The sequence below is a fragment of the Hirundo rustica genome, chromosome 3 (genome assembly GCF_015227805.2).
Source record: "Hirundo rustica isolate bHirRus1 chromosome 3, bHirRus1.pri.v3, whole genome shotgun sequence".
NCBI classification, from domain to species: Eukaryota; Metazoa; Chordata; class Aves; order Passeriformes; family Hirundinidae; genus Hirundo; species Hirundo rustica.
This window is the reverse complement of record NC_053452.1, coordinates 34,754,501-34,771,884: the sequence shown is the minus strand read 5'-3', so window position 1 is coordinate 34,771,884 and position 17,384 is coordinate 34,754,501. Positions and strand designations below refer to the sequence as shown.

General features: G+C 36.1%; 1 protein-coding gene across 4 annotated transcripts in view; it reads left to right on the top strand.

Annotated features, from left to right (window-relative positions):
* Positions 1-17,384, top strand: part of SMYD3 (SET and MYND domain containing 3) — a 387,717-nt gene that overhangs the window by 56,756 nt on the left and 313,577 nt on the right. For all 4 annotated transcript variants that reach the window (XM_040060406.2, XM_040060408.2, XM_040060407.2 and 1 more), the window contains one exon: positions 1,075-1,211. In XM_040060406.2, coding sequence (XP_039916340.1) covers positions 1,075-1,211 — 137 coding nt within the window. The remainder of the gene's footprint in view (positions 1-1,074; positions 1,212-17,384) is intronic.

The following is a 17,384-nucleotide window of genomic DNA, read 5'->3' as shown; positions in this document are numbered from 1 at the left end:
ATTTTTGTTTTCAAAGGAATATTATATAAGAAATGCAAGTGTATGTTTATAATTTTTCTTTTATATTTTTTAAACTTGATTGTTTCAGTCATCTGAAAGTTTGCTGCTTCTCTTGAAGACACAGTCTTCATAGATACTATACTTTTCTATACCAGAGATTTTCTGTACATTGTGAAAAACATATGTGCCTGGATTTCTAACATTTGCAGTCATTCACGCTTGCAAAATCACCTGCAAACATCCACACTGTTAATTGCACTTGGGTAGTGCTGTGAACATCTACAGATGTTTATAATAAAACAAAAATTCACCAATATGCAGAGATAAAATTAGTGCATAGAGCATCATAAATATCTGCCTTTTGTTATAGACTTGAATATGTTCAGCTTCACATTCTCCATTTTGTACTAACTGGTAGGAAAAAGTGAAGCAGGTAGTCAGGCAGTGAACTTGCTAGGGCAGCAGCAGTTTCACTTTGTGTTATCAGAGACCTGATGCATGCAAAATCACTTAATTAGAAAATGAGGCACTGTGATTCTTTCTGCAAAACAGGAATTGTGGTGCTTTATTATAAAAGGTATATTCTTTCATAGTCATTGTTTACCAGTTGCTCTGTATGAAACTCCTTTTGCTCATAAATACTTTTCTGTTTCATCTGCTAGCATAAAATGTTTCTGACACATCTATGGAGAATACAGTATAAGAGTATGTACTGCTGCATAAAGTTCCAAGCATATTTCTAATGTGGTTAATGTTACAAACCCAGATGCCTAAATTTTGTGTGTAATATCTTACATCTGCTTACACATCTGCTTTATCTATTGGCTTTTGATCTTTAACTTGCTGTCATATTTATATAATTTGGCAGTAGCAACCTGATAAACTCTGCTGCGTGTTGATAGGTAACTGTCATAAAAAATGAGGAATGTCTGCCCTCTGTCAAAGTTGCCCTCTGTCAAGATTAATTCCTGGACTGAAAATGTCTAGACTGTATGGCTGCCATTGGATGTTTTCAAAATGTTGGTGAAATGTTCTGTTTATGACATGGTCTACTTTTTTCCCCTTCCCCATAAGACACTGAACGGTTAAGTGAAGAAATGAAAGATGGCCTCAGGCACCTTGCACAGACCTTGCAGCTGTATTTGAAAACTGAGATCCAGGACAAGTCTCAATTGCCACCTGCAATTGACTTTTTTCAGATCTTCACAAAAGTAAGTGTTAAAATCTCGTTGCTTGACAACTCGTAAATTATCTTTTCCTCGTGTTCACAATTTATTTCTGTGTGGGAGTTCAGTAGATACATTCAAAATGTGATATATGATAAAGTGAATTCAAACAATTTTTTTATTCAGTCAATATTTAAGCAGAAGTGTCACTTTAATCTAATTGCAGCACTTCAAAATTAAAGCAGTAGCCAGAGGATATTTATTTCTTTTCTTTTTTAAAAATTATCATGTTAAAATTGTTGGGTGAGAAAAAAAGCAAGAAAGTTCAAATACAGTTAAGTCAATCAACCTGACTAATTTTTTCACAGTAATAAAGAGCGTATAACATCACATTTCAGCCTAGATTTTTTCTGCAAAGTGAAATATATTTGCAGTTATACTCCCGTCCCATTTTATCATTTAGGGGTATATGCTTATGTTTGTGATAGTACTGTGTCCTACAAACTGCTTTTTCCAGAGGCCTTGTTGATTATTTATTCTGAAAGATGACATATAAAGTGTTTAAAATTACATTCCAGAGTATGTAAAATGTTTATTGTGTTACTAACTAAATATAGTTGGTTTTATTGGTAGATATTTTATTACTTTTGATTCAGGAAGCTGAATTTAAACAATTCTAGTAGAAATACTTTTATATGAAGAGTACTCATAGTTTTAACTGCATTTAATTTTTTTGATTTTTTAACTGATTGATAAAATCTTCCCTAAGATTTATCTCTTTTATGTTATGATTGTTTTAGTAAGTGTATTCTTATGAAGTAAGCCAAAGTACAACATTTATTTTTTTTCTGATATAAATAAAAGAAAGAGCCTCTTCAGGAGAAATGAAATAAAAATGCCATAAATTTTTTTTTTACATTTAAAAGAAATATGTTAGCACAGCTACAGATTTTTTTTTTTCCCTCCCCCTGTGGACAGGAGTAGGAATAATATAATCATCAACTGTGTTGTTATTCTGGATTTTTTTCTTTTAATTGGTGATTAAACTGCTGTGATGTAGAGTTGGAATTTTACCTGAAAAATCACACTGTGTGAAATAGACCCAGTCAAAAGGGAGTGCCGATAAAACCCCTTAAGTACTACCTCGTCTCCCCTCAAGCTGTTTTATTGTCTTGTGTTGGCATGCTGGTTTGGCCTGAACTTTGTCAGATGCATTTCACATGAAACATACACGTTGCGTTATCTGGTGTAGAGAATTTGTGCAGCTGAAGATAAACCTGGCTATCAGAAGATGATCGCTGCCTACTCAGTTGGAACCGAGTTGCAGCTTGTGAGGAATTCTTTCCAAATGTTGTTGCCTTCTACGTAATAATAAGCTTAAGTTGGAGGATGGCCATGTGGCTTTACAGAAACAGTGTGATGGTTACTAAACATGTTGGAACATTGGTGAAGAAAATGCAGAAGGTTTTTAATTTTTTTATGTACACACATGCACAAGCATGTGCAGATATGTGCACCTCCTCTTCCCTCCCATGTATTTTACCAAGGTGATGTAAGTGGCCGTCGAGGGCAGAGTGAAAGCCAAGACTTCCCATATCCATATCTTGTTAGAGAACTGGGAATGCTCCTGTTAATGACAACATTTGCTCCACTGTAGCTCTGGTATCACAAAGATGTTTTTAACTCGATGTATTCCATATGTTGACTGCGAATTTTTCCCCACCCTATTGAATGTAATGCAAAGTACGGAGTTGTTATGTTGTTGGTGGTGGTTTTTTTTTTTTTTTTTTTTTTTTTCTACTTCTTTTTTTTTTTTTTTTTTTTTTTTTTTTTTCATTAAACTAGGGCTCATTTCCTTCTTTTGCTGATTTCCTTCTTTGCTTAGTCTGTGTGATAGTCTGCTCTGGGGAAATGGAGAGCAAATGACATAGACCTGTCATGTCTATGCATACTTGATATCATTAATACTAAAAAGAACTGGCAGAACACATAGGAGAATCTGACTGGACAGGTGAGTGGCTGGGAGAAAAAAGTAGCCAACAGCCATATGCTTTACATGAATAAAATTAGTATCTTGTTCAGAGTTCAGTCAAGCACAACTGTCAAGCTTTTTTTAAGACCTTGTTGTCACTCTCGAATTTTCCATGAGGCATTTTACAGCTTTCCCAATTTGGTTGTCAAACGAGTTTTTTGTGAGTGTGATATTGCATTAAAATATTAATTTAGTATTCCCCCCGTCCCTAGGGAGGTAGCAGCAGACATTTTCTACCATTCCCATGGAATGTTCTATGGAAGATAAGCTGGATGTCCATGCAATTTTTTTTTTTTTTTTTTTTTTTTTTAAGCTGAATAGGGATGCTTATTCTCAGCAGGTAAAATTTAAGACTTTGGAACTGTAAAGTCTCTGGTAAGACTTTTGCAGTCTCTTCTCTGTAGTATAACTCTAAAGAAGACCGGCTGTGATGACTTCCCTGTGTGTTCATAGAATAAAGAAATACTACAGATACATAACTTCAAGATGTGATCTTGTTTTCCCAACCACTTCCAACATTCCTTTCAAGTTCAGTGAGTGCTTATTTGAACACTGAACTTTTTTGGATAAGCTTTTTCATTGCATGCCACAGAAAGATCCAGTCAAAGGTCATTTTTTATTCTGTTTGATGCTGGATCCTCAAGAAGGAAAATAAACAGACTGCCAGACAAAAGAGAAAAATTATCCTGTGGTGAGGTGACTAAATTCCAGATGGTTCTTGGAAAATCTTCAATCTGATTTAGGTCAAAAGAGCTTCCTGGAAGCTCTTTTAAACAGTCCTCTTTCTCTGCTGTCCACTGCTCTTGTCATTGTGAAAATTAATTATAATTTTATTCACTTGCTTGTGATGCTTAATAGGCAGAGAATCACCTAGAGTGTGCATTTGTAGAAACTGCCTGTTGAAAATCAAAGAAAATTTTGCTGCTTCTTTCCATGGGGGCCGAATTTCACCCCAATATATTTTTAATTTTCATGAAATCTGTGTAAAATACCAGCTGTACTGGATGGGGAGGTGTTTCAGAAGGGCTTTTTACCTTTCTGACAATGTTGCCCTGTCCTTACTAGACAGTTTGCTTTTGTATCAACTATCCTTTGAGCTGGAGTTGAATTTTCTCATTTGTTATCTGATCACTTTTTGCAAGCTTCAGTTTATTTAATGTGCCATTTATCAAGGTTGTGACTGTTCTAAAATTCTGATCCTCAGTATTAAACAAAATTATCTGCAGCTAATTATGTGGTAAGGTTTTAACTCCACTGAGACATTTTCTAATGTCAAGATAAATTTTTGACAGTGTGGTTTTATGGTTTAATGATGTTTCCATAACCTTGAGATAAAATCAGTCCTTGCTTTTTTATTCTTCAGCTTTTGCTTACATGTATGAGGAGGTGGCCTGGAGTCCTTTGAGATGTTTAATGGATGAGGGATAAAGAATTAAATTTTTTGTATACATTTATGATTCTGTTAATACTAGCAGACAGAACAATGTGAAGCACATTAAGACATTGAATAAACTGTGTACCTACCATGTTGACTGTAAACCTATGAGTGACTCTACTGATGGGAATCAGGCCTAAGATGACTTCTTTTAGACCAAATATAGGCTTGGTGTTTTACATGGAATTATAACTACTCATACTCTGCCAGAATTTACTTTTTACGCATTTTGAAATAGTTGGAAAATTTCTTTTAATGAGTTAATGAGAAATAAGAGATTCTGATGTTTGGTAGAATGATAGCCATTTTAAAGATCTCCTAATTTCAGGTCCTCACATTTATAAGAATAGTAAGGTATATGACACCTCTGTCATTACCTAGCAGTAAGATAAAATCCAGTGACAGTAAATGAAATGTTGCAAGCAGACTTCTAGGGCAGTTTAGTAAACTTAAAACAGAATTTTATTGGAAAGAAGTTTTCTAGAGGATATTTTGATGAAACTGTTGATAAACATTTTGGGAAAGGATGCAGAACTGAAGATTTTAGGGAACCCCAAATGATGCCATTTTGGGTTTTGCTTTTTTTCCCCTTTTATACGTTCTCTGTATTCTTCATACATATATTTGTAGCTCTGTAGCCTAGTGTATTAGTGGTTAGTTTTCCCAGTGATTTTCCGTGGCTTTTCCCTAGGAAGAAAAACAAAGCAATTTCCAGAACGCGAAGCCCCCAGGGTTGGAGTTGTACCCCAGGGGGTCCAAGGCCAAGAACAACTCTTGGAGATACATTTGCATGGACTAAGTACAACTAGTGCTGGAGAGGGGGACTCCAGAGAAGGGGCTTGACCTGGGGGTGAACTTGAATCACCATTTGTCCTCCTAATTGGTGCTTTTTATCAATTATGCTAATTTCCTAAAACCTATAAATATATACTCATCCCTGTGGAGGTGGGCTTTTGTGCACATCTTTCCATAACTGGCCCTGAAGGCCTTCAAATAAAGAGCCTCTTCTATGTTGCCTCCTTACTAAAATTATCTTGGGTTTCATTTCCAAGTTGGGAAAAAGGCAACATATAGAGCAGATATTATACTTACCTCCTGAAATAGCAGTCTTCCTAATTCTTCTGTTGTGCAAAATTTCACTTCTGGACAGTATTTTAACCACATGTGAGATGATAGGAACTAGACAAAGAATTTTTAGCATTCTGAAATTTTCAATCTTTCCTGCAGTTCCAATCTTGACACCTTTTTGTTATGAACAGATTCTACTTTGAAAGTAGGTGTGCTGCATTCTTTCAGTTCACTGGAGAGGTCACACACCTGTATATGTGGGAGGTGAGTAGTTCTCTTTATGCAGGTGGAGGATGTGCTGCTCACCACTGTCTTCTCAGGTGCTGTTCTACTCTTTCCTTTTCAGGTCAGTTTAGAATTGATGCAGATGAAAGAATAAAACCAGGTCTGAATTACTGTGGAGATGCATGTCTAGGATAGTACGAAGAGATGTATCTGTATGTATTAGAAACATATGTGCAACTTTTATATAACAGATCAATTTATTTTAGTTTTATTTTTTTGAGGTTTGTGAAATTGACATTAGAATGAAAAAGAGATAAAAGTTTTATGCTGTAGGCCAGTCTTAGTGCCCACAGAACTTTTAACCAAAAGACCAGGTGTCTGTTTAGGCTGTTGGTGTAGCTGGTTTTGTTTGAAACTTAAAGAGTAGTAAGGAGGCTCTGTAAAGTGCGGAGGTACGTCCCTCAAGAGGCAAAGTGTCCTAGCCCCTTTAAAAATCCTTTGTTTGTTTCGCCTATCAAAATTTAGATATTTTTACTTGTTCTTCTAGCTTTTCTGTACTTACTTTTTATTCCACTCAATGTTTTGAAAGAATTTCTTTTCAACATAAGAGGTATTAGTACCAATTAAAAGGAACTTTCACTGTTAAAAGGGTTTTGGTATGGCTCTGCATAGGCAGAAGAGAGCTAGGATTTGAGCAGTGTCAGTTGGCCTTTGTAAAGCCTGAATACTAAATTATGGTAATTTATATGTGTGTTGTTTTATGCAAGTGGAAGGAGATAATGATATGACTGATAAAGTGTGTTTCATCTTCATATTGCTCCTTCAGATCTTATAGGCTCAGTGTGCTCTGAGAAGACCTTGGAATACAAAATACATCTGCCTGGTCGAGATATTCTTTAGTAATGCTTTAAGTAGGTTACTCTTAGGATTCACTGGTTAACTTAATAATTCCTGGAATCAGGAAAATTAAAATCTATTTGTATCAAGAAAGTCAAAAGAAATATTACGATAAAGTTATAAGCAGGTTAAGAATTGTTAGAGACATACAGGTGAAGGTTGCTTTCTGATGCTAGGCTTGCTAATCTAATTAACTCTGGATGCTCTTGTTCAGTGTCCCTGTGATTGGGAGGCTGTGAAGTTTTTTTCCTGGAGGCAGGTAAAAAAAGCAAGTGTGTGTTTAACCCATCATTGTGTAATTCGAAGCTAATATACATTGCTAGCCTGTCTCATGGTAAATTGATGACCAGTACTGGCAAATTTATTTTTAGTCATGGCCCAGGAAACTATTTTGCAAAAACCTTTAATTTTGACAGTTCTTTTTTTGTTATAAATGCCAAAGTCTTATAATTCCAGGAATGGTTATACCTGAAACAACATTGGTTAAGATTAGGTGCTTAACATACATTTGTGTTTGTTAATCTTCTTGACTATTTTAGAGTTGTAGGAATATGTTCCTGTTCTTCAAACTATATCAGAACCTTTTTCTCTTTTGCCATCTTTAAGTCTACTGCATGAGATTTGTAATTGTTTTTTTACCTGTAGTGCTATCGATTTAATTGATAAGGTCTTGCTTGGTGGGAATATGGACATGGGAATATGGACTTTCCAGTTCTCTGTGTGTCTGGTTTTAAGCTTTTCAAAGCTTCGCACTTAGAGAAGAACTAACTTACAATCATTAGAAATACTGTGTTAGTTACTGCCAAAATAATTTCAGGAGAATTTTTCTGTGCTTTCTTTCCAGTGAATTCCACAGGAACGTAACAGAAGTCATTCTGATAGACCTTTATAGTTGTACTGAGAAAACATGAGTGATCACTTGCCTAACATGTATTGTTGATTCTGAGTTGCTGTCTCATCTAGCAAGCGAGGAATAAACTAAGATCAGCTCTGCAATACACAAACTCAAAGGAAATGGGAAAAGCTAAATGTATTAGGAGAAAACCAAGCACTAGTTTGTACATAGAACACAGCCGAAATTTATTTGAATGTTGTATTTTATTGTTTAGATTCTTGAACTTCAGCATTTTAAGCTCCTTTTTTGATGTGATCCAGTAGCTGAGACAGGTTCAGGTGCTTGCACGTGCTTCCTGACAAAACGGCTCCCTTGGATTTGTTAGACAGCCTTGCAGAAGCTTGGGTGAACCAGTGCCACCTAACGAGCAGAGCTATTTGACCCCTGGATTGAGAGCAGTACTAGAAAGAAAAAGTGTGTGATGCAGACTAATTTGTAACTTCATTCTTAGCTCTTTTGAAGAAGGCTTATTTTTTTGTAGGTACAAGGAGGTGTAAAAAAGTAAGGATCTGGTGTTTTAGCAGAGAATGGTAAGGAAAGACTTGGGGCTATTTAATAATTCATTCCCTTAGTCTGGGATCACAGGATTTTCAGCATGGTATCCCTTGTTTCCCCTTCAATTCTGCTCCTCTTTAAAGCATAAGGGTATGTAGAAAATCTGAAGTTGACCTTATTTTTAATTTAAATTAGCCTGTGATTTCAGCATGTCTGTTAAAGGGCAGTAATGCTTTTTACTGGTGTAGTGCTTCCAATAAGCCTCAAGAGGAACTTGAATAAGATTTAACAACAATTCTTTAAAGTTTTCTTGTGTACCAGGCAAATATTTGTAAGAAAATGAAGGCTAATAAAGTGTTCCTATAGCTGCCTTTTCATAAGAGTTCTGTAGGGCAGTCAGAACCAAACCACATCTGTCCTACCACATGGTGTAGCAGTCACAGTCTGCTGCTGGTTTCTACAATGGAACAATGAGAAAGTATAAAGACAACTGGAATATGCACAGTTCTTTTTTAAGAGCCTACATCTTAAGTTGTATCTTTACATTTTGCAGAAATAGTTCTATAGTGCTGCTAGGATTTGCATTGTCTTTCTCATGGTGTTTGTCTAGTTCAATGTTGTTTCTTGAAGTCAAGATTGCAGAGGAAGTGGCAATCACTGTGCATCAGCTTTAGAAGCAATAGTGTAAACAGAGATTAGAGAAAAATTACTGAACATTTTAATAAAATAGGAAGAAATATTGCAGCAATACTCTAGAATAAGGGTGATAAACAGTCTGATAAGACTCCTCTCTTTACTTTGCCAAATGAAAGTTGAGTCATCACAGGAAGTTATTTTCATCTAAGGTGATTTTTCAGGTTTAATGATTTTCTGTTATTTCCCCACTGAACTATAAGTTGGGGAAATGATTTTCCATAGGAATTATCTTAATTTTCAGTCACAGTAGTTGCCCTGAAGAGCAAAACAATATTATACCAGACCATGAAACAAGGCTTCAACCATTCTATCTGATTTTAAGTTAGAGTACATGATCACAATTAAAATATAAGCTTTTGCTAACAAAGCTTGTTGCAGTGAAAGTAAGACTGTATGACTTCAATACTTCAAATCGAATTTACAGTATAATTGGGGTCCCCTCATTTAGTTGTATGTGCCATCTGTTTTACAAACTGCCTGTACTATAACAAGCACCAGGTGTAGGAAAAGAGGTAGAAGAGTTTTAAAGCAAGAGTATATCACAAGGAATGGTTGGGTAGAGTTTGTAATAATTTGGTGTCGTGCAGTAGGAAAGAAAGCTTTGTTCTTGAAGGGTGAAGGGAAGAAAAAAGACTAATTTTTAAGAGTTAATTCAGCACAGATAGTAAAGTATAAACTGACAGAAAAGTTACTGAACGGCAGTGGGCAGCATGGGGAGGGGATGTGAAAGGAAAATTGTGTACTTCTTGTTCACTTGACACTTCTTCCTTTGTGCTAAGTTGAAAGTAATAAGATGGCAAAAAACAGTTTAGAGAAATAAGTGGCAGGGTAGTATAGGCTATTTTGCAACAGGTTGGGTCTAAAAAAAAATTTTTTTTCTAATTTTTTTTTTATTATTATTATTTTATTTTTTAGTGTAGAACTGAAAAGGAGCCAGGTACTCAGGACATTAATTAACATTACTTTGCCTAATTTTGCTCAGAGCATATCCACAAAACACACTTTAAAAAAGGTCAGTTGTCTCTGACGTGTGATATACATCAGTCTGTTGTCTGTTTTCTGACATCCTTTTGGAAGTGGACTGGAAGCAGTAATGATGAAAAGCTTTAGTAGTTGTAGCAATTGGAGTACATGCAGAAAAAATGCGTGGGGTGAGGTTTAGGAAAAGCCAGCATGAAATACAGTAATGGAGATGTTTGGTAAAGATCTGAATAGTAGGTGAAAACCATTTACATCCTCTGTCAGAAATTTTAAAAGCCCCTAATTGAAGTGGATAAGCCTGATACCTGCTTGTAATGCTGTTGGCAGCAAAGTGTTCTATCCTTGTCTTTAGGATGTCCTGCAGTGGGGTTGCATAAAGCATTTCTTGTTTGTTTGTTTTGGCTGTGGCAGAGCTAGGATTTTGTGTGGAAGGATTATTAATCAGCTCTGAGACTTGTTCAACATGTTTAATAGATGAAAAGGCAAAAAACTTTTTCTTCCAGAATGACATCGCAGTAGATTGATAGTTGAAAAAGACCACACTCTTGGAATATAGGATGTTCTTTGAAAATAGGATGGGGAACCTCGTATTTGTGGTGCCATTGTTGACTTGCTATTTTCTGAGCTGCTTCAGAGTCTCTCTGAAAATGAGAATAATATCTGTCTAAGGTAAGCTGTGGATTAAATAGCTGTTACAGTTGAAGTATCAATTGAGGGTGCAACAAGTTCTGTCTCATGTAGGCATTTCAGTGGGTGTCAATTAAATGATACCTATCTACATGAAATTTAGTCCTCAAAAGTGTGTTCTCTCCCTACACCCCAATATATCTTTTTGTTTTAACAGTAATTGTGGTGTGTCATGATCTATTTCATTAAAACTACTCCGAAGTTTGTTGTAGGAATAAGATGGAGAAAGAAGCAATTAGACCACGATAGTGGTTCAATAATCGAACTGATCCTGTATTTTAATATGGATGAGCAGTTGTCACAACGTGGTTGTAGCACTGGTGTGCTGTCGGCTGGCGTGAGATCACTTAGGTTGTGCCACAGCAACCTGAAGCTGACAGAGGCTGTCTCAAATAGTTTCATGACAGTGCTTATGGATATACTGCAATAGTGCCTGGGAGCAGATCGTGCAAGCAAGGTGCAAGAACTCTGCCATCAACATCCAGGTTAATTTGTCATAGCTTTCTTGCTTGCCTCTCCTTACACACCTACACTGGAAGTTCCCGTGCTGTTCCCAGGTAAGTTGGAGATTGACTGGCGGAGTCAGATCAAGGAATATTCCCTTTAGGAAATCATCTAACTTGCCTTAGTGATTTAATTTTTTTTTTTCCTCCCCCTTATGATTATATAAATATTGACTAGACTTTTTTCATACCAATGAATTATATTTCTTCTTATGGATCCTTTCTGTGCTGATTATGGGCTTTTTGAAATTTTGAAATTTTAACTGTGTTCATTGAAATGTGTTCCTAATGTCATAGATAGTGCAGATAATGGATTTGAATTTATCTCCCTTCTGGATTTAAAATAATAGTGGGCTGTTATTAAAGTTTTTATAATCACTTTTGGAAATCTGGCAGTATTTTTCTAGTTTAAAATAGAAATCTGCAGAATTCAAGCTTTCTTCCTTCTCACATTCCACAAGAATATTCTTCAGTCTGTCAACAAACCTTGTGCTTTGCCTGTACTCACAAATAAAAAAAAAATCATCTTTCTTCTTCTATTTCCATCAAGGCCAAGTTTTCATTCAACTTTCAGAGGAAAGTGGATTGGGCGCTCACTGTTTGATGGGTATTTATATGCATCTCAATGTCATTGAAGTCAGAGTTTCATCATGTAAATAGATAGGATGTGGTGGTGTGTTGCTCCTAGCCAAGATAGAAATGGTGAAGTGCTGACCTACTGCTTTGTCAACATCTATTCAGTGTTGTGGGTGAAAATTACTTTGCTTGTTTGGGTCTCTAGTGTGGGAAGATAGTAAAGAGGAGTGCAAATGTTGTCTGTGACATCAGTGTTTTCTGCTATGCAGAAATTCTGTAGACTCAGTAATGCTGACTTGTTTCTCAGTTTGTAGTAATGTGGTAATGCATTAATTTGGTTTATACTGTGTTTTATCAGATTTGCAATCTGTGTCAGGTGATTTTTCCTTACTCATCTGTAACCTAATTCTCTTCCACTGACGCTTCTCCCTGACTGGATGATGTCTTGTCCCTGCCCCCTGGGGAAAAAGCCCCCAGATGGGCAGGGCCAAGGTCTCTTTGGCACCGGCGAGCTATTGGGAAGATCTCCAGCCAAAGCAGGGCAGGATTGGAAAATAAAGCAGTATTTTCCCCGTGGGCTCTTTCTTTTTGCCATCAGCAGTCGTCTAGTCTCGTGGAGAAATACCACAGAGTAATTTCAGCCTGTAAGCTCATTCTAAAATTAAAAAATCAGTAATTTAAACAGCAACTTGCGCGGTGTGCATTTGTGCTGTCTAATCTTCTGAAGGAGTCATGTTCGCTTTTATACTTTATGATTATGAGTAAAATTCTATGAGCTGGCTGATAGTGAGAAGCTATTGCAACAGCATAGAATTTCTTGTTTTGCTTTTAAACTTCCAATATCTTTTTGTATTTTTGGGGTTTCTTTTAACTGAGACAATATTCATCACCGTGATGGTAATTGAAGTGGTATAATGTTACCCTGGTTTTTCTGAGTTTTTTATTAGACTTTTGATTTTCATAAATGGAGTCAGATCTTTTAGTTACTGTAGAATATTAGAGCAGTTCTTCTACCTTTCCCACAGAAGTAATATAAACAAATCCTTTGTTTTTCATTCTTTGTCCTTTGTTTGCATATTTCTAACCTGAAAACAATTGTAACTGACAATTCGTCTGGCCACTGAGGCTGAGGGGTGGAAACCCCAAAAAGCCAATCTTCTGCTAGACCCACAAATGTATAAAAGTAAAAGAATAAACAAAGGGGTCTCTTCTCTTCGCTCTTTCAGCTGGGAGCTGGATCAGAGGAACCTCTGCGAAAATCTCTTGTCTGCGTGTGATTGCTTTGTGTGTCTCGGTGACAGTATAAATCTGAACTAAATATCTCTCTAAATGAGAGATTTCATTTGCCTAGGTTTTATAATTAATGTTGCATGTATTGACTATTTTTTTGCCTATTAAAATGTGAAGTACAGTCTATAGTTTTATAAAAAATTATATAGTAGCTGAAGAAGCAGCTTGTGAGAATATAATGATAGTGTTGGAATCTGGACCAATGACAGTCCAACATAATTTGCTGCCTTAATTATACAAGATCATTGTTTCTAATTCAATAGCATTTTTTTTCCATTAAACTATCCTTTTAGACAAATCAGACAGTCAGATAGTAATTTTTAATGTAAGTCCCAGTTCATTTGAGTGGAAAGCCATAGTTCTGAAATGCTCCAGTGATAAAGGTTAGTGCAGTACTTCACCAGTTTGCCCCCAATCTGTCAGTTTACTAAGGACCAAAATTTGTCCAATTGCCTGAATAATGTACCTAGGCTGACTCCAGAGCTGAGTGATGGCAGGAATGACCAAGAAGGGAATTCAGCTTGTTATCTTAACATCCTTGTATGTGATAGTTAAATCAGGAATAATAACCATCTCCTATAAAAAGAATATATTTGAAATTAATTAATAGTGGCTACAAAGAACCACAGCAAGATTTGGACCATCATTTTTAGCATCAGTGAACCGCAAAATACAAAAAATAGAAGCAATTTGGGTTAATTGTTTTAACTGTGGTTTTGAAAAATACCTTTTCCTGGTTAACTTTAACTTTACACAGTCACCAAAAAAGCTTCCTGACTTAGTGATGATGTTAATGGAAATGCTTCTTATATATTAATAAACTGTCTTTGTAATATCTTGTCATGGCAGAAATTAGAGACTATAAGGATGTGTAAACAAAATGTACTCAGTAATAGCAGGATATTCTACAACATTAATGGTTCTTAATTTGCAAACTTGCATCTTTTTTGGAAGTAGCTGAATTTAGATAGAGTTCTGATGTCTCACAATGGCCCTGAATGTTATTGGTGGTATCAGTAGATAATAAATCATAGTGCATGCTCTTGGTTCAGGGCTAAAAGCAAATCTTTATCTGTTATCAGAGAGATGGTAAATCTTCATAACCACACAAATTGTGTAAATACAGAAGAGCACTGCAAAATAAATAGAGATGTGTCTGGTAGCTTTGTATTCTGGAAGAAACTGTGATCCATTGGTAGAGATCTGCTGGAAAAGCAAACTGAAAGAGCTGGAGTATCCTCAGCAGTAAGAGATTTTTGACCATGTAGTAGACTATTGTTTGGGAGAAGAGTAAGAATATACGGATCTAGTTTCCAAGCATGGTGCTGCCACCTGAATTTCTTTGAAGTTTTTATCTTTAAATCAAGGAATTGCACTGGACAGACAACAGAATAAATAAAATTTATGCTGTCGACCCCATCCATGATACAAGCAAACTGACCAGCCCAGTTTAGCAGATCCAAAATTGTATAATTTCTAGTAACTCATTTTACTACTATCTAAGCGTTGTAGATTCACATGAAGTTACATTTGGAAATTTAATTTTCTGCTCATTCAATTTCTAGATAAGATGCAGGAGAGGAATATGAAGACTCATAAGAAAGGCACAGAAAGAGAAAAACAAGCCTGTTTGTAAGGGGACATAAGTTTTCCGGTTTGGTCTGAGACACCATTTGAGCACCATTGCCAGAGCATCTCTTGGGTTTTTTGGGGAATGAGCAAACAGATATTTGTAGAAATTTGAGTGAATGTGCCCACGTGTGAGAAATGGAGGTCATGAGAGGCTGGTAAATTCCTACTCATTTGTGTAATTCATCATATTCTATATTAATTATTTTGCTAGCATTAGCCTGTACACATAGGGGAAGTGGGAAGTTGTAAACATATGTAACTATATGGTTTTAATCACACTGTCTTGCTGATAGCCCTTTGACTGGAGTTCTGTGTTTTCAATGTGCAGTTTGAGGAGATTTCTCTAGACTCCATTTTTGCATTGCGGGTGGAGGGGAGGAATGGTGCATAGGCAGAAATAAGGTGAAGCTTGTTGTACCCAGCTTGTTGGATCAAACAAGCACAGAATAACAGTAATTTGTATTTATCTGCTGCCTTCTCCTGAACTGTTTTACTCCAGAGTTCTCATAGTCAGCTTTCCAAGATGTGAAGGTAGGAGCGTGATACATGCTGTCATTCAGTGGCAGTTGATATTTACTTCAGCTAAGATTAAGTAGGGAATGTTTGATTGTCTGATGATAATTCTGTAATTAGTGTTCTTAGTGATTAGAAGTCTCATTGGGTGTCATGAAATGATTTATTTATGTGTAGCAATATGAATTAAGGTGTGTATTTGCACCTTGGCAAGTTTTCTCCTGATGTCTCATCTTTCCACCTTTCCAGTGGGTAGCTCTTTACATCTTCTGCTGTTTCAGTGGGGAGATGTTAGTTGACTTAGTTCTTTATGGCAGAAAAAGAAACAGCTCTTTTAGACCAACAAAATTTGCTTACTTGTTATAGTGCTACCACTAGCAAATGAGAAGCTCTGAATCTCACTTTTTAGAATCAAAATTGCACAGAGAATTTGGAGGACCTTCAAGAGGGAGGACAGGTGACTATTCTAGTTCATGAAAGCAAATGATGTTGATTAAATACAGGTAGTGATCAATTATGGAATTTAGAATAGTGAGGCAAAGTGACTTTGATTTATTGTTCAAAATAAAGCTGAGTTCTCAGGAAAAATGATACAGTAAAAGATCTGATCATGGGTTCCTACAATGTTCACTTGGTCTTTTTGGAAACTAACTGTTTTTTTTTAAGATAGTCAGTTTTGCTCTTCTCTCATTTACCATTGATTTTGTAACTGGGTCTACATGAAAGAAAACCAACAGATTTTATATCCAGTCTAAAAGATTTTTAAGGCTGAAAGATAATTTTGCATAGTGATGATGATCTACTGTTCTGGTCCAGATTGCAGATCTGGATGGGGATCATGTGCCCAGGCATGTGTGTGCTGTTTGACTGGGGAATTAATTCTGGCCGTGTGACATTGTGTTCAACCTTGTGTGTTGAGATTCAGGTAGATTGAGAGTCCCGTCATTGATTTAATGGAATTTGGGACAAGATGTGAATGCACTCATTTCTTCTTAAGAGCAAACAGGGAACAAAACTTGAATTTTTCCCACACTGATTTGTTGCCAGGAACTGCCTGCATCTGCTCCCATGTAATTCTGTCTTGGTAAACCAATCTGCCTCCAGATATCCGTCTTAGCTCTTCTATGTTCTGGGAGACGTTATATTGGAATAACGATCAGCATGATGTATGTTCAATGTAAAAGGTACGCCATGGAATGATAACTAGCAGCATTGCACATGCTGTTTTCCTATAGGTTAGGAAGAATTAATTAGCACTGCTATTATTAAAGTGCTACTAATTAATGTTACACTGTAGTCATATGCAGTAAAAAGGTTTCAATAATCTGTTCAATAAGCTGTTTCATACGTGTAGCAGACATATGTTATTATGTAAAAGAGAGGTAACTGAAATCAGGATTGCCTGGGGTTTTATTGATGTAGATTCATTTCTAGGGAAAATGGAACTGAAATCTTATAGATCACACAACATCTGTACGTGTAGGTTTTACAGAAGAGGACATGTGAGTCTATGATCTTTGAAACCCTGAGAGAAGACCTTTAATGAAGCTTGACTTTATGCCAGAATACTCTAAAATCAGTTTGAAAATGTTATTGATGTGTTTATTGTAAATTAAGGTACTCAGCATCATAAAGGAATGCTAGAGTACTTTGGAAGTTAGGATGAAAACTACTTTAGAAGTGTTTCCCATGAAAACACTCTTGCTCTTTGATGCTTCCATATGGATGTGGCAAATGTTTCTGCTCCGTTATTTAAACTGGCAGGGAATCTGTAATTAAAGTATAGAAAGAGGAGCTGGAAAAAAAAATCATGTCTTTACTTTGTGAATTCAGCTGGATTTCTTAGCTATAGGGATATTTTTATTAGTAGAAAAGCAAGACATGCTTGGAAATGCAGAAGTCTGCTTTGATGCTCTCTTGAGACATTTTTCCTTGATTAGCTACCGGTGATGTGGTGTATTTGTGCCTTTTTTCCAGGGAAGCCATCATTGATAGCTTCTTTTGAGAAAGGAAAAGCAGCAGATGAAAATGTACTCATTTGCTGCCTTAATCTGAGGCTGAAACGTCCCCAAATTAACTCTTGCACATTTCAGTTTTTGAGGGCTTTGTGGTTCTGTGACTGAATAATTGGGAAATAAGCTTGAAGACTTGTATGCAAAAGCATAAGGGATAGAAAATACACTATAAATTAAAACTGTTGAGCTACGGTTCATCCATTCACAGCTATCATGTGATTTAAGATATCCTGTAAACAGCGTTTGATTATGCAGTTATGTGTATTAATGTACTTAAC